Consider the following 16,763-nt stretch of genomic DNA (forward strand, 5'->3'; position numbering starts at 1 on the left):
GAGAAACAAGTAATTGGCACAAAGCGGCTCTTACTGGAGTTTGATACTGTTTCATCAAGAACAGCACATGACAAACAAACAGAGGATGAAAAGAATATCAATGATTTCATAACAAAACTTGTTTCTGTTTTTCTTGTCCTATAATGTCCATGTCGTTGTCATATAAAGTCATATAATTCTTGTATATAACTTAGTCTAATTATCAGTCACTCCAAGATGTAGGGAAGTTGTACTGACACTGAGCTGTTGGAGAGATTGATTCAGTGCCTGGCTAGTTCAAGGCTGTGAGCAGAGAAGCAAGGATGTTATTTTTGTGGGATTTTTGACTGAGCAAGCTGCGTAATATTGCACAGAAGATGAGAAGAAGGAGGGAGGAGGGACTACAGAAGGTTTGTGGAATGGGGTTAGTGATGTCCTAGGACCTAGTGAAGGCAACAGCTGCAGTAATAATTAGCTTCTTTCAGTTGTGGAGTACTGCCGATTTTGAGGGTGTTTAATTCGAAAGGCAAAAGAAAGATATTTTTGCCTGTTCTAGAACAGTTAGTATAACTAGATCTTGGTGAACTTGTGGAAAAGAGAATAGGTAAGAGTATGTCAGAAGCTGTATCAGTTTTTCTGGCAAGCTGTATTCAGCCTGGGGGATGTTGAGTGGGGGCTTCTGTTTGATGAGTGAAGAGCTCTTAAAATTCCAGAGAGCATCTTGCAGACAGAAAGAGTGCTAGCTATTGCCAGACCATGTAGTAAGCAAGAACTTTAAATTGATTTGGGATACTACTAGGTGACAGGGTAGCTGCTTCAAAATCAGAAGTTATCCTCATTAAATTTTGACAGAAGCGTCCTAAAGCAAAGTTAAGGTGATTGGATGTATATGTGTGAAAAGCTGAATTAAATCATCTCAGAGCAGCTATTACTATTGGAATGGGGGAGAAAGCACTCTTGACCTGTGTCTGCGATTCTCTGTGATACATTTATGAATCAGAGTTTGCTAATTTTGGTCTATGCTCTGTTACTCTAAAGCCTATACAGCCAATCCAGGACAAATTCTAAGAATAAAGTTTAGTGTGAATGTTCAGCACAGAAAGCTGTGCTGTACTAGGAAATTGAATGCCCAGCTCTTCTGAGACACTCATTTACAGACATCTGAAAATCACTTTGTATGACTGATGAAATGGCTCCAAGCTGCATCAGGGGAGGTTTAGGTTGGATATTAGGAAAAATTTCTTCACTGAAAGAGTGGTCAGGCATTGGCACAGGCTGCCCAGAGAGGTGGGGGAGTCACCATCCCTGGAGGTATTTAAAAGACATGTAGACATGGCATTTCAGGGCATGGTTTAGGAGACGTGGTGTTGGGTTGGCAGCTGGACTTGATCCGAGAGGTCTTTTCCAACCTTAATGATTCCATGAAAAAATCAGGGATTAATTGGAGCACTTTGAATATTAAGATTACTGCTGCACAAAACAGGAAATACAAGTTAATTATTTTGCTTTATTTTGCATGTAACAGTTTTCTTACACAATTGACATACGATACAAATGTTCATATGGATGTGTTTTCAGTCTGTTATAATAAAAAAAATCTCTTGAATTTACATACCTGTAGACTACAAGTTATCTGTAAACCTAAGTAAGCCAGCTGTTAAGCAAGTGGACTTGTATACCCATGCAAGTACTGCTTACCCAAACGCATCTACTCAATAACTTTTTCTTCCCAAATGACACTGTTTCTGACTCTTCAGTTCTCTTTGGTGTACTCCTTTGATTTGGGTGGTTTGTTGGATATTGTGAGTAGTAGTTTGCTGAATAAATTAAAGTTACTAAACAAGTGCTTTTCTTCTCTCTTTTTTTCTTTTGTGTGTGTTTGTTAAATTTAAGGTACATCTAAAAGATTCAGAGGTTCTCTTCAAATTCCTTTCAATTCTATGGACTTACAGTTATAACCTTTCAAATCATCTGAACTATGAAGTCAGTGCAATGCTACAGACTCAAGCTCTGTATATTGGCTATGCACTGCTTGAATCACAGACGTACCAAAAAAAGAAACAGCTGCTATTGCCATCATCTCCCGGTAAAGTAAAACAGTATATATCTCTCATCTGAAGACTTAATCATGGTATTTTTTTAATTTTATGCAATTTTACTGTGTTTTATACCATGAAGGGTATCTGTAGTTATTTATGTTCAGCTGCACTAGACTGAGACGGCTTTCTTGCTGATTCACTGCTGCAGTTACTAGCCCAAGTTTGGAAGCAGGTGAAATAACTTTTTTTAATCTTAAGAGTGTTGAAGAAACATGCTTCTATGCTGAAGAAGGCAGTTATAGCACCTTACCTTCTGTGCAGTATAAGGATGAGGCAGTCAGTAGCAGTATATGAACTCTCTGAGCTTAAACACAAATGTAAGGACTGTGATGAAGAGGCTCAGAGCCATGGATCTGTGAGATTAGTGTTGGTTTTGTGTAGCCTAGAGTTTTATAGTGAAAAGAGATGACTTGTTAATTCCAAAGTAATGCTGATGCCTCTTCAGGGAGAGACACGGTAAAATCTGACCACTCGCTTTATTCTGTTGTCTTTTCCTCCTTCCTTCCCTTACTCTTTTTGCAGTGGTGGTATCTTTGCTAATTAACTTGGGTAGTCCTGTGAGTGAAGTTCGAAGAGCTGCTCTCAGCTGCCTCCATTCCTTGAGAGGGATAAAGGACTCTCTATTTCATCCTGTTCTTCAGCATTTGGAGCAAAAGACAGAAGAGATCATATCTGATCCTAAATACATAACAGAGGTATTTTTGTTATTAAGTAGTACATTATTATTGTTTGTATCAGGACTAGTGTGGCCAGCAGGAGCAGGGAGGTGATCGTGCCCCTGTGCTCGGCCCTGGTGAGGCCGCACCTCGAGTACTGTGTGCAGTTTTGGGCCCCTCACTACAAGAAGGACATTGAGGTGCTGGAGTGTGTCCAGAGAAGGGCAATGAAGCTGGTGAAGGGTCTGGAGAACAAGTCTTCTGAGGAGTGGCTGAGAGAGCTGGGGGTGTTTAGCCTGGAGAAGAGGAGGCTGAGGGGAGACCTTATCGCTCTCTACAACTACCTGAAAGGAGGTTGTAGCGAGGCGGGGGTTGGTCTCTTCTCCCTAGTAATAAGCGATAGGACGAGAGGAAATGGCCTCAAGCTGCGCCAGGGGAAGTTTAGGTTGGATATTACGAAAAACTTCTTCACTGAAAGGGTTGTCAAACATTGGAACAGGCTGCCCAGGGAGGAGGTTGAGTCTCCATCCCTGGAGGTATTTAAAAGACGTGTAGATGTGGTGCTTGAGGATATGGTTTAGTGGTGGACTTGGCAGTGATAGGTTAGCAGTTGGACTTGATGATCTTAAGGGTCTTTTCTAACCTTAACGATTCTATGATAATACAAGTTTTGGCTCTGCTGTGAGCTCCCATAATTTCTGAAAGAAATCAAGTTAACTAGGAAAGTTCATCCTCTTTGTGCACTATAGTAGACTGATCTTTTTATATGTATATTTTTTAAAGGACTATAAAAACATGCAAGTGATTTATTACATGCAGGGAATTGAGAATATCGGACAAATAAGAGGTATTAACCTGTGGTTTATTTAGAGATGAGGAATTCCGTTTGTGTCTAGATTGCATTATTATGAAAGCTTTGAATAAATGTTTTAAGGCATTTTTATTGCTGGGAAAGACTTAATTTTCACTTTGTTAATGAACTAGATCATGGAAATTCTATTTGAGGAGCTTGAGACACAACCAAAACAGAAATCCCAGAAGAAAAAATTGTTGGAAGCTTTGGAAAGCATACTTGATTGTGTACAGAACCCTATTTTCCCATCATATATTGCAAGAAACTTAATGAAAATTCTTCATGAAGTCCATGGTGAGGTAAGTGCCACCTTTCTAGTTGTTTCATGGATTCTGCACTTGATTGAAATGCTAAAATCAAATTTCATGTAGTAATAATGCTGTTAAATAAGTTCATGATGTATTAGACTATTAGGCATTAAGTGGGCACCTCTAATAATATGCAGTAGTTCTGCAAAGTATCATTTAATGAAAAATAAAATATTTGCATGCTCCATCCAGGAATGTAAGCGCTGCAGAATTTAGCACTGGAGTTCTTAAAGTCCTGTGAAGTTACTGAAAAAGACTGTTTCAGATGAAGATTCTTCCAGAAGAAATGTATTACCTTGATTAAATATCAGTGAATATAGAGTTTTCTGTACAGAATTGTAATGTATTAGGTAGTGCTAACAATTTTATTTGTATGTATTAACCTCCTCTTATCTTGTATTTTCCAGCACGTAGAGAATTCTGAATATATATGAGTTCAATGTTAAAAAAATGAATGAAATTATGAATTTTTATGCTCTGTTCAGTTGTATGTGTCTTGAAAAGATTGTGAACTGCAGAGGATGAGCATTCTTGCCTCACATTTGGGTGACAGCAGTCATAAATTGGTGAAGAAAATTGCCTTGTTTCTGTACTTTAAAAATATTAAATACTGCTCTGCAAAGGAGAATAGCAAAGTAGCAGATGAGCACGTACTCCTGGTAACCATACAATAAGTCTTGTATGTTTCCTCTTGAATGGCTGTGCCATAAAATACTGTATGCAGTGTGTCCCAGAGGGGATGCTGCAGTAAAATGAAGCTGTGCTATTGGAAGTTTGTTAAAATGAGAATGGATAAAAACTTCTGTTATGAATTTCCTCTGCAGATGATTCTTTCTCACCTTTTGCCTGTACTAGACCGGTTGCTAGAGAAGGTCTTTCAGAAACCTGAGGCAATGTTGAAAGATGAAGTTGTTCTCCTGCATCTCATCCTTGGAAAGTTTACTGAATGTTCAGCAACCCTCTTATGCAAGAATCCGCAGAGTTTGGAGTTATTTATCAAAAGTCTACATGCTGCTAAGAAAATCTACGAAGAAATTCCACCATTTCAGATCACAGCACTTGGGCAGGTGTGGCCTTATGAAGGATCTTTAATTTATTTTTCTGCTTAAAGCAAATCGCAGTGTTTAGGATTGGATTTACAAGGGCTCTTTCTGTGTTAAGGAGCCCACAGCTTTTGACCTGTCTTTTCATACAAGTTTTCAGGGTCTCCATAGTGTCTTTGAAACATCTAAACAGGCTGCAAAACTTTCTCTTTTAAACCTACAAGAAGAAAAAATTGCCGCTTGCTTTATTTTTGCAGTTGACAAGTACAGAATAGAAATACCATTGTATTTGCATGCAGCTGAATGCCTGTGTCATTGTCTGCAGGTACTACTGTTCCACTGTCCTTAGTTTTTGTCAGGCAGGCAGGAGTTTTACTTAATGTTTTTCTTCTGAGGAAAAATAGTCAAGAAAATACAGGAGGTAAGAAATAGACTCATTTGAAGGAGGCTACAAATTCAGGCCTTCTATTAGCCTACCAAAGCCTGGCAACAGCCAGTTTGTTCCCCCATCAGGCAAGTTGTGTGAAGAATTTCAGGAATCGGTATGTCTGATGGATATTTCAGAAGTATGTGCTTTGCACCTAAGGATTCCTGGATATATACAAATACATAGTTAATATGCAAATTTTTACAATATATGTTCATACTAACACGTACATGTGATTGGGTGTGTCACACAGAATCTAATGTACCTAAGTTCCAAAGCTTGTGACTTTTGTTTACCCTCTTACAAGTAAACCTGCCTGCATCTTTTCTTTTTTCCCTTTTGTAGATTACTAAGCCATTCTTTGCAGCTGTGTCAGATGGGATGGTGCAACAGAAGCTATTAAAAGTATTGTTTGACTTACTGTTAAACTGTAAGAACCCGCTTTGTGCCCAGACTATTACCAGTGTGTTTAAAGGGGTAAGTGGCGAACTCCACAACACAGAAATATGTTCAAACCTGTTGAGGTGGTTCTGTGTTGCTGCATTAAGTAACAGTCGTTTATATCGTTCATAGCATGAAAAGAATAGGAAACTATTTGTCACATAATATAATTGTGTTAATGGCATGAAAAGTTTGTTAAATGACTCCTTTTAGAAGGTATTTCTTTAAAAGCCACACAGGAGTCATTTACTATGCTATGAACAAATTCAGCAGAAGTCACTTCTTTCTGCTGCCCTGATTTTCATTTTCTGGGGTATGACTTGAATATGTGGATTTTATATCCATATGTGCACGAAAGGGATGTGTTTTTAGAAACAAGGAGGGGGCATAGATGTGTGATATGACACGGTGTTAATTCGTACTTGCATTATTGCTCTTTGTTTCAGATTTCAGTGTGTGCTGAGCAGATTGTCAGAGAACTGGAGCCTCCTGAGAAAACCAAAAGTCTGGCCACTGTTCAGCAAACTAGAAGACAGAAGATGCAGCAACAGAGGTTAAACCTAGAAAGAGAAAAATATTATCTGTACAGTTTGAAAACATCACTTGTTAGTATTAGTACATTGCATAGGTTTTTTTGAAAGCTTAAGCATCTACTTCTTATTTTCCCCTGCACAGTAAAATAACTCTGAGATACTTTTGGCAGGAGACTAAGAACTGATAGAACTATAGCCAAAATTAAAAAAAAAAATCCAATAGTTTTAGTGTTGACATTTGCTCTTATAGAATCTGGCTTGACACAGTTGAACAAGATTTGGTTTTGTAGCTATTAAACTTGGTTAGTAATAAAGATGTATGGAGAAATTGCATACACCTGGCTGAAGCCTACAGATGCTCATCAAAATGTTCTTGTTAGTTGACTGAAAAATGGTATTTTCTTTCAGTTAAAACGTTAATATAACTTAATTTTTAGATCTTTTCACCTTGTTTCTTCTCTCTGTTCTCATAAGGAAGGAGCCGTTTTGTCCACTGTACTTATTCTCTTCTTTACACATCGGCTATCAGCTGGTGTTGAAACAGGATATTGAGTTGGTTTTTTGGGTTTGACTTAGAATTTTTCTTCACTTGACCTTTTACAACAATCGTCGCTTATTAGATTGATCCATCTGTAAATTGTGTCTGTCGGGGTTTATAGACACACCCATTGCCTGCATAGTCAGTGGTTAGTTCCGAAGATGCACGTTTCCTGGATGGCAAGCAGATCAGCATTTGCACAGTTATTTGGTAATAGATTCCACCACCACCCCCGAAGTCTGCTTCATTGTGTAGATTTTTTTTTTTTTAATATATAGAAGGGATGCTATAATTGTTTGGTTTTTCAAGTTTGGTCTGGATTTTCTATTGATTGTTTAAAAAGTGTTGCTGCTTCCGTCAAAAGCCCACACATTGCCACCACTCCCAGGCGAAGCAGTAGAGGATATTACGATGCGAAAGAAAATTTGTCTTTTTTTACTTAAGCGCGTGTTTGTTCCCTGAAACACTGTACTGTTTTCTTTGGAAATGTTTATCCTGATTGTTTGTCTTATCTTTTTAGAAAGGCTCAAGATGCAGAATTGGCACCAGAAACAAGCCACTTCAGCTGGCAGAGGGTTATGCTTATTCTGGAATTGCTGCAACACAAGAAGAAACTTAGACGCCCGCAGGCATTGGTACCTGCACTTTTTAACCTGCTGAGCCGGTAATCGTGCTTCCATAACACATGAGTCCTAGAGCTTTTTCTTCTGCAGCCGATACTGTAAAGCATTAAAATGCATAGAGTTAGGTTGGGTATTAGGGAAAGGTTCTTCCCCCAGAGGGTAGTGGAGCCCTGGAACAGGCTCCCCAGGGAGGCATCACGGCACCAAGCCTGACGCTATTCAAGAAGCGCTTGGACAAGGCCCTTAAGAGACATGGTGTGAATTTGGGGTTGTCCTGTGCGGGGGTAGGAGTTGGACTTGGTGATCTTTGTTGGGTCCCTTCCAACTTGGGACATGCTATAATATGAGCTGCTTTCCTTCTGCTTTGTTGCCATGTTTCGTAGTTTAGCTTGCCTTTTTACCTGAACTTCTTTTAGGTAAATCACATGAGGGGAATGGGAAGCTGTTATGACTTTTTTTGCCCTTTAAACAATGTGATGGGCTTTTTAAGGTTTTCACCTGATGCATAGCTTCTTATGTGAATAATTTGTTTCTCAGGTGGACGGCTTGGGATTGCTGAGAAGGATGATACGTGTGCTAAAACTGGCACAATTGACAGGACTTGTGTCTTTTGTAGAGCTATTATAATAATACTCTAAACTTTAATATTTCTCTCAAAACATTGTGGAACAGCCTTCACCCAGTGCAACCTAAGAAAACTATCACTTTTCCTGCCAGCCTGATGTCCAGGCACTTAGAGAAGTTTACCTATAGATTGGGTATTTATCTTTTTTCCTTATGACTTGCCTTTACATAGACAGGCAATCATATTTCAGGTAACAATCTTACACTCTTTGACAGTGCTTTGATAAATGTCTTTTATTAGACCAGTGGATGTATTTGCAAGCAAAACAGCAGGGACACTTTTTGGCAAACGGTTTTTAGAAACCTCAATTTAGAACTTCTGTAGAATGAAGATTGCGGTTTCTTATTTGTATCTTAATAGGCAGTTTGGTCACTTATTTTTTCTGTCTGTTTTTTCAATCTCTATTTTTTTTCCTGAATGTATAGGTGCCTGGAACCTATGGCATCAGAAGAAGAAAATATGGAATATACGAAGCAGCTAATCCTCAGCTGCCTGCTAAGCATCTGCCAGAAATTGTCTTCAGATGGTAGCAAGAGCCCAGCAGGTAAAAATTGCCAGACTCATTTTTTTTTCAGTACTTCTCTCACCAGGACAGCATTAAAACAATGGTCTCTAACTTTTCTCTTCTCTCGGTCTACACTGTATTGTTGAGGAGAGATAGATTCCTCTATAGGGTATACAAGTTTGCTGCCTTAATCATTTTTTGTAGATCCCTTCAGTATGGTTTGCAAATTGAAACCGGTGCTTGACTGTACTGTTTATTCCTACATGGTTGACCATTAAAGTGTTAATCAGTGAATATTTTCTACTTGTAGATATCCTTGACAAAGAGAAATTCAACGTGGAATTGATAGTTCAGTGCATCAGGATTTCTAAAATGCCCCAGACACACCACCATGCACTGCTTCTCCTTGGTGCTGTTGCTGGCATGTTTCCTGTAAGTAGTACCTGAAATTTATGTGTTGGCTCTTCTCTTCAGGCTCCAAATACTGGGAAGAGTGAAGAGCATATGGAGCTGTTCTATGGGGATAAATTTTCTGAAAGGAGCAAGAGACAAAATGTACAGGTTCCCTGCTCTTCTAGGGCTTTATATTCCATTTTACTTGAAAACAAACCTCTGTCCTGACGCTTTGGTCACTGGTCATTTATGACTTGCAATGAAGCGCATTAGAAATGGAAGAAGCTTTCTGACAACAGCCCTGCCTCACCTTCCCACTGTGGTCCAAGTTCTCGTGCATTGTCTCTTCTTTCCCGTTTTTTTATATACAAGAGAGAAAACATCTAGCCCAATAGCACATGCATTCTTACAAGTTCCCATCTTGTATAACACTGAGAAATGTAGTTGTAGTTGATGGTAAAACCAGGTTGGTCTGGTTTTAATTGACTGAGAAACAGGCTTTTGCTTCTGTGGATTGAAATTTGACTGCACACTCACTCTTGGAAGTAAGATTATTTTGCTTTGAAACTCTAAAAGCAGGAAAGTGTACCCAAATGTATCAAACTCAGTTTGCATCTTTATCTTTACCTCAGTACTTTCTCCACACATTTAAAAATATAGCTTTTTTCCCAAAAGGCAAAACCGGAATGGTTTTGACAAATTTGTGGAAGATTTGGCTTTTTTATTGTTGGGGTTATTTTTCTTTTTCGCCATCTTACTGTCATGATCTGCTACAGAACCGAGCTTTTATTCTACTTCAGTATTAGCTCTTTCAAGATTTTGAACGTCAGAATACAAGGAAATATTTTGCATATTTTGCTCTAAAACACTCCTTCAGTTCACTAAAACTGAATGAAAAATGTGCCCGTAACTTCTTGCTCTAAGTTCTGGCAAAATCTGGGAAACTAACTCTTGAGCAAGGTGACACCTCTAATCCAGCCCTCTTAAAATTAATTACTGTGGTTACAGTGTAGACCACCCAAAAAAAGCCAAAAACTAAAATGAGCATGGTTGGTTTCCATTGTATGATTGTAGATATTGGCGATGTTTTACAGATATCAAAATGGTGAGCGGGGAAGGTATGAAAATCACCAGAATATGTGCCACACTCACATTTGTGCTTCTGCAGATCTCATAGCTGATTTTGCTTGTCATACTACCATGGCACTGAGTTGAAGAATACAGTGTATTTCACCAGACTAAATTCTCAACTTCCACTCTTTAGTTTCTTAGAAGTGTATCTTGGTTTCTAAAAAATATCTAGAACTCTCTAATAATCACATAGTAAGTAGCTTTAAGGGTCACTATCCATTTAAAATTACTTTAGTGGAGATTTTGGAGGATACTAATGATCCTCATTTTATAGGAATCTAGTGGCATTTGTGGGAAGGAGAACTGACTTAAGGCATAATATGCAGAAGAGCACAATTCAAAAAAATGAACTAATCTCATCCGTTTTCTTTTCCAGGATAAAGTTCTCCACAACATTATGCCCATTTTCACATTCATGGGAGCAAATGTCTTGCGTCTGGATGATACTTACACGTTCCAAGTCATTAATAAGACAGTGCAGATGGTTATTCCTGCTCTTATAGAGGTAAATTTGTCTACATAATGGAAAGGAGTAGGAAAAAAGTGAACAATAAGATTATTAATTAATTAATTAGAGTAAATGGTTTAGGATATCAGTGGTAGAATAAGTTGTATCCTCTTCTAGGATTATTTTTAGATAGATATTAAATTACATTTAGTAACTGTGTTAACAGACTACTCCTCACCAACTCTGAGTTCATCAGACTACTTCTTTTTATCTTATGAGCTCCTGCATTTTATACATGGTTTAGTCAAAACAGTACCGCGACTTTACCTACAGAGGGCCTGAAACACAAAAATAGCAGGCAAGTTCAGTAGAGGAACCACTGGAAATAGGAGGAGGTTATTAGTCCTACAATAATATGTCATGGTTGTATCAATAGTAGGCATGGTCTGAAGGAAGTGGAAAGGTAAAATATTTGACAAATGTTTTTATCCTTCCAGCTGGTGTTTGTGTGTGTTTTCTTGTTTTTGTCTGGACATCTTACATAAATTGTTATCAACCAAAACAAAAATACAACATTGTTTTTCAAAGGGGACATTTTTTTTCTTCAGTCAGATTTCACTTGCACCTAATAAATCTTAATTCTAGAGTCATTCATAGATTTAAACATGAAAAATGTCATATAAATTTCTTATACAAAAATGAATTGGAGAAAAAAAATTCTTGAACAACGGGCTGGGGATTTCCCAGTTTATTTTTTAATGATATGTATACACATTTTGCATCTTCTTGCAGACCTCTGTTAGGGAAATCAAGTTGCTGTCTCTTTCTCTTTTTTTTACTTTTTTTTTTTATTTATTTCATAGCAGCCATCACAAGTCTCTGTGATAAATTATTTATGGCACACGCAGTTATTACATGTGGGGAGAGCCAATGTTACTTACCTGAGGTTATGTAGCCTACCTGTATTATTTTTACTAGGCCCTTGAATCCAAGACCCTAAATATCAGGCTTACAGGCAAAATTTTAAGAACGTGGTGGCATTGCTTTCCTTTTAAAACATCCTGCTTGTTTCAGCTGATGCCAAATAACGGGATTTTTCTCCTACCTCTCTCCCTCCTTTCTCTCTCCTTCCTCTCCCCCTGCCTTAAATTATTTTTTTCCCTTTTTATTCTTTTTTCCCTTTTTATTCTTTTTTCCCTTTTTATTCTTTTTTCCCTTTTTATTCTTTTTTCCCTTTTTATTCTTTTTTCCCTTTTTATTCTTTGTTTCTTTTTATTCTTTGTTTCTTTTTATTCTTTGTTTCTTTTTATTCTTTGTTTCTTTTTATTCTTTGTTTCTTTTTATTCTTTGTTTCTTTTTATTCTTTGTTTCTTTTTATTCTTTGTTTCTTTTTATTCTTTGTTTCTTTTTATTCTTTGTTTCTTTTTATTCTTGTTTCTTTTTATTCTTGTTTCTTTTTATTCTTGTTTCTTTTTATTCTTGTTTCTTTTTATTCTTGTTTCTTTTTATTCTTGTTTCTTTTTATTCTTGTTTCTTTTTATTCTTGTTTCTTTTTATTCTTGTTTCTTTTTATTCTTGTTTCTTTTTATTCTTGTTTCTTTTTATTCTTGTTTCTTTTTATTCTTGTTTCTTTTTATTCTTGTTTCTTTTTATTCTTGTTTCTTTTTATTCTTGTTTCTTTTTATTCTTGTTTCTTTTTATTCTTGTTTCTTTTTATTCTTGTTTCTTTTTATTCTTGTTTCTTTTTATTCTTTCCTCTTTAATTTTATTTGAGACATCTTCCTTAAACATTGAAAAGGAACTATGTAATTGAAAACTGTTTATTTTAGAGCATTTACATGTCCTTGAGATTATGCTTCTGGTAATGCTGTTGTCAGCCATGTGGTACTGCCTCTCATTGCCTGAATTTACAAGAAAGGACTTGTACCGTTTGTGACAGTCTGTTTGAACTGCTGTTCCTGTATGTACATAGGCTGAAGACAGTGATTTGTCAGAGTCCTCAGGAAATGTGGAAGAGGTGGTGATAAAGATCATTCGGGTGTTTGTGGATGCCTTGCCCCATGTGCCCGAGCACCGACGCCTGCCCATCCTGGCCCAGCTGATCACTACGGTGGGAGGAGACAAGTTTCTCTGGGTTCTCCTGGTGCTGCTGTTTGAGCAGTATGTGACCAAAACAGTGACTGTCACGTCAAGCACAGACAAGGTTAGAAGACTAGTGGGGTCAACTTTTTCCTCAAGAGACTGGTCTTCCCCTTTTCTGTTCCTGGTCTTGCCTTACAAAGGAGCAAGATAAGCCCCTAGGTTATGCTGAAATAAGTGGTGACCTCTGAGCTTGTGCTATAGCAGAACCTGAGGGTGATGTTGGCTATGATTTGTATTGCAGATACAATATTGTTTTGTCCTGGAGCCCGAATAAATCAGATCATATTGTTTAGCAATCCTTGAAGAGCTGATAATCTAGTTATTAAGTGCTTCAATATTGTTAAAGTTGGAGGTTTTTTCTTTAACTGTGTTTGTGAAACATGACACTGGTCTTCCTGTATAGACCAAGATGAAAACCCTATTATGTGTTTGTGTAGGCAGGCCCTCGGATTAGGCGAAAGCATAGTTTATGGGGAAAACTAAAAGAATTATTAAAGGAACATTGGTGAGAAGATAAGTCTCTGCTGTAGCAATTGAATCTCTTTCTATACCCTCTGGAATTATGTTCTCTCCAAGAGCTTGCTGCTAGTACCCTTGGTGTTAATCCTGGCAGTAGCCAGCTCACCATGGCATTTTCACAAACTCACTGAGGAGTTTTTGAGTCTTTTTATTGTTATTAGTAATATTTTTTTTAATTCTTGAATTTTCTCTTTTTCCTAAACCATAAACAGGATGCTGTTCTGGAAGCAGACACTGAATTTTGGATTTCCATCTGTTGCGAATTTAATGTACAATCTCAGTTCCAAAGCATTATGAAAATAATCCAGTACTTGACAGAGCTGCCAGAGAACAAAGAAGGTAACCACAAAACAGCCAGCAAATGCATGTTAACCTTCCTATTACGAGGGACTTGGGGTGATGGCGTTAAACTAGAAGAGGGTAGATTTAGACTGGATAGAAGGAAGAAATTTTTTACAATAAGGGTAGTAAAACCCTGGCCCAGGTTGCCCAGAGATGTGGTGGATGCCCCATCCCTGGAAACATTCAAGGTCAGGTTGGACGGGGCTCTGAGCAACCTGATCGAGTTGAAGATGTCCCTGCTCACTGCAGTGGGGTTGGACTAGATGGCCTCTAAAGGTCCCTTCCAACCCAAACCATTCTGTGATTCTGTTACTCCTCTAGACAGAAGACTAAGGGATACAGAATTACTCTAAAAACTTTTTTTTTTTTTAATAAAATGGCTAAGATAGGTGATTACTTTTTTTTTAATCCTTTCAATTATAGATTAATTTGAGCACTTAGAACCAAACACTAATCCTCATTTAGAAGGTACAGTAAATAATTTAATTGAAATAAAAAGCTATTATTCCTAGCAGACAACGTCACAGGAACTACCAGTCATTTCTAGGGTTTTTTAAAAGTTTCATTTCTTTCTACTACAAATAGTGGAGCAATAATTGAACAATATGTTTTAATACTTTTCCAGTCTGTTAGCTCAAAGAGCATTGGGGAAAGGTGGGTGAGGGTTGTTTCTTTTTAAGTTAGGACTTGCCGTATATGATGTTAGAATATATTTTCTCAGCCAGGAAGGACCAGGTAATGACACTGAAAGCAGTTTTCCCAAATACATGGTGCACGGTGTATGTGGTCCTGCCTCAAAAGTCTCTCATGTTTGTAGCCAGTCTACCATAGCCTTATCACCAAGAAAAAAGAAGATTCTTCACCTAAGAACGATCAGACAGAATGGCAGTGAAATGGCACTGCTTCTTGTGAGGCTCATGAAATGAAAAATGCATCTCCTGTGATATTTCAAAGAATCTTTTTTTGACATGATTTTGGATATTGCAGAATGACTATCCTTGATAGGCACCTGACTGTAGTTTTACTTTGTTTCTGTAATCAGAAATCCAACACCTATTTCTCTTGGCTGCAAATTTGTTTTGTGAATGTTTTCAACAGATGATCCTGGGCCAAAACAGTCAAGAACATGCAAGACAAAGCTGAAGAATCAGTATGGGCAGCTCTTTAATGTGGAGTCTCACTCAGACAAACAACTTCGGCATTTCAAATTCTTGTCAGTCTCCTTCATGTCACAACTTTTATCCTCTCAGAGTTTTGTGAAAAAGGTAATGGCAGATTGCCTTTAAACTGATCACATTAAGTAATTGTGACATACTGTAATAGATGAGGTTTAATTTGCTTTTTAGTATGGCTTTATATTCAGTGGGTATGAGAGCATACATGGTCTGGTGTATCTTGGTGACGCTTTATTGACGTAGTTTTGAAACCTCTTAGTAATGTTAATTATTTTTTAATAAGGCTTTTCCAGGTAGACGCTGTTTGTGTGCTTGATGAATAGGTAACAAGGTGAAATTCTGGTCCCAGTTGATTCCCACTGGCTTAATGGAATGTGGTATTTTGCTCGCAGTCTGTATAACCCCAGTTTTGGTGTGGGATTCATACGATTAACTCTGAAAAGACAAAATAAATGGTACAAATTTTAGGCTGCACCTCTAGCTGGAAGTAGTTCCCAGTTTTTCAATTGAGCATCATCCACCAGCCTGAAATGTAGTTCCTACTGTGACTGCATTGCCTAAGATTCTCAGATCCTCTTCTAGAATGATGGCTTTCCTGCAGATGTGGGGAACTCATAATTACCATGTTAGTGGACATTTTGCTCAGAACAAACAAATTTGCATATACTGGGATGTTAACTTAATGAGGGGATGCAAGTTTCACACTTAGCATTTTCATTCTCTTTTTAAACCAGATAGTTGAATGTGAAGAAACAGAAAAGTTGCAGAAGGTTGAACAGAGGTATGCTTGAAATCTGCTCTGTTTCTCCTATTTCTAGCTTTTCCTGCAACCTGGGAATATTTTTTAAGTGTCCTTTTAATGTTGACCTCGGCAACACACAATATTTATTATATGCAAGTTATTTGGGTTTGGTTTTGGGTTTGCTCTTGTTTCTAGTATGATGTGGAGTTTTTTATTTCTGAAAGATTGCTCTACCCAATATCCACTCTTTCTGTATTTCTGATAGTGCTTATTTACATACTTGGCCATAACTATTATGCTATTGATGATGGAGTCTCTAAAAGACTTCCAGATTTTTAGCAAAACATACTGCTTCATTCATAGGGAAAGAAAAATCATTATTCACACGTGCCCCTATATTGGTATAAGAAAATTACCAGTTATCGCAGATCACAGTTGTAGTCATTGGGCTATAACAGCCCGTGATGCAAAATGGAGGGTTTCTTTTGTGGAGGCTTAACTATTATGTTTGTTCTAAGTGAAAAAGGGTGTAGGATTTATTTTAAATGCTCTGTTCCTTAAATGCTTATTTTTAAACATCTATATTGTCCCAAATTGTTTCTGTTTTAAAGTAGAGTTCTTAAGTAGAGCTACTGTTGTATGTGGATGCTAATTTGGGGGTACCAGGTAGACTTTGTTAATGTGCACGATTGTCTTTATTGCCAAAGCTTGTACATGTGATCTGCTAGTCTCTCCATTAGGTGTTTCTTTTTCTTTTATTGTTGCTGTTTTTTGAAATTTTATGCTTTCTAGTAATAAAGTCAGTTTCTTTAGTGTCCTTGTTACTTACTAAAAGATGCTTCCTTTCCATCTAGGCTATTAGAAAAAGTTCTCCACTATATAAACACTGTGGCGTCTTCAGTGGAAGGAAACGTGGACAAGCCAACAGCCAAATTTTGGAGGGTTCTGCTTAACAAGTCCTATGATATGCTGGATAAAGTATGTCTTGTTAGCCCTCATGTTAGCAGTGGGAAATATCTGCTTTTGCTTATTAATGTGATTATAACCTTTGTAGGATTTCTTGCTGGATTAGTACTAATCTTTACTGGACAGTCTGCAACCTGGTTCATCATTGTTTAAACTCATCTAACAATTTTAAGAACTACAGCCTAACAGCTTAGGCAGAACAACCAGGAAAAAAAAATCAGGAATGCCTATTACCTCTACTGAGTATTCTGCTGGCTGGAAGCAGTCATTTCACT

General features: G+C 37.5%; 1 protein-coding gene across 1 annotated transcript in view; it reads left to right on the forward strand.

Moving 5' to 3' along the window:
- The window catches only part of HEATR1 (HEAT repeat containing 1), a 41,389-nt gene that overhangs the window by 17,493 nt on the left and 7,133 nt on the right, over nt 1-16,763 (forward strand). Inside the window, exons 20-34 of the mRNA XM_075089430.1 lie at nt 1,873-2,065; nt 2,601-2,773; nt 3,719-3,886; nt 4,720-4,962; nt 5,711-5,842; nt 6,253-6,359; nt 7,398-7,541; nt 8,551-8,669; nt 8,941-9,062; nt 10,531-10,659; nt 12,575-12,805; nt 13,476-13,602; nt 14,704-14,870; nt 15,515-15,561; nt 16,377-16,500. Of these exons, the coding sequence (XP_074945531.1) occupies nt 1,873-2,065; nt 2,601-2,773; nt 3,719-3,886; nt 4,720-4,962; nt 5,711-5,842; nt 6,253-6,359; nt 7,398-7,541; nt 8,551-8,669; nt 8,941-9,062; nt 10,531-10,659; nt 12,575-12,805; nt 13,476-13,602; nt 14,704-14,870; nt 15,515-15,561; nt 16,377-16,500 (2,226 nt within the window). The remainder of the gene's footprint in view (nt 1-1,872; nt 2,066-2,600; nt 2,774-3,718; nt 3,887-4,719; nt 4,963-5,710; nt 5,843-6,252; nt 6,360-7,397; nt 7,542-8,550; nt 8,670-8,940; nt 9,063-10,530; nt 10,660-12,574; nt 12,806-13,475; nt 13,603-14,703; nt 14,871-15,514; nt 15,562-16,376; nt 16,501-16,763) is intronic.

This window comes from Phalacrocorax aristotelis, chromosome 3, assembly GCF_949628215.1.
Source record: "Phalacrocorax aristotelis chromosome 3, bGulAri2.1, whole genome shotgun sequence".
Lineage (NCBI taxonomy): Eukaryota > Metazoa > Chordata > Aves > Suliformes > Phalacrocoracidae > Phalacrocorax > Phalacrocorax aristotelis.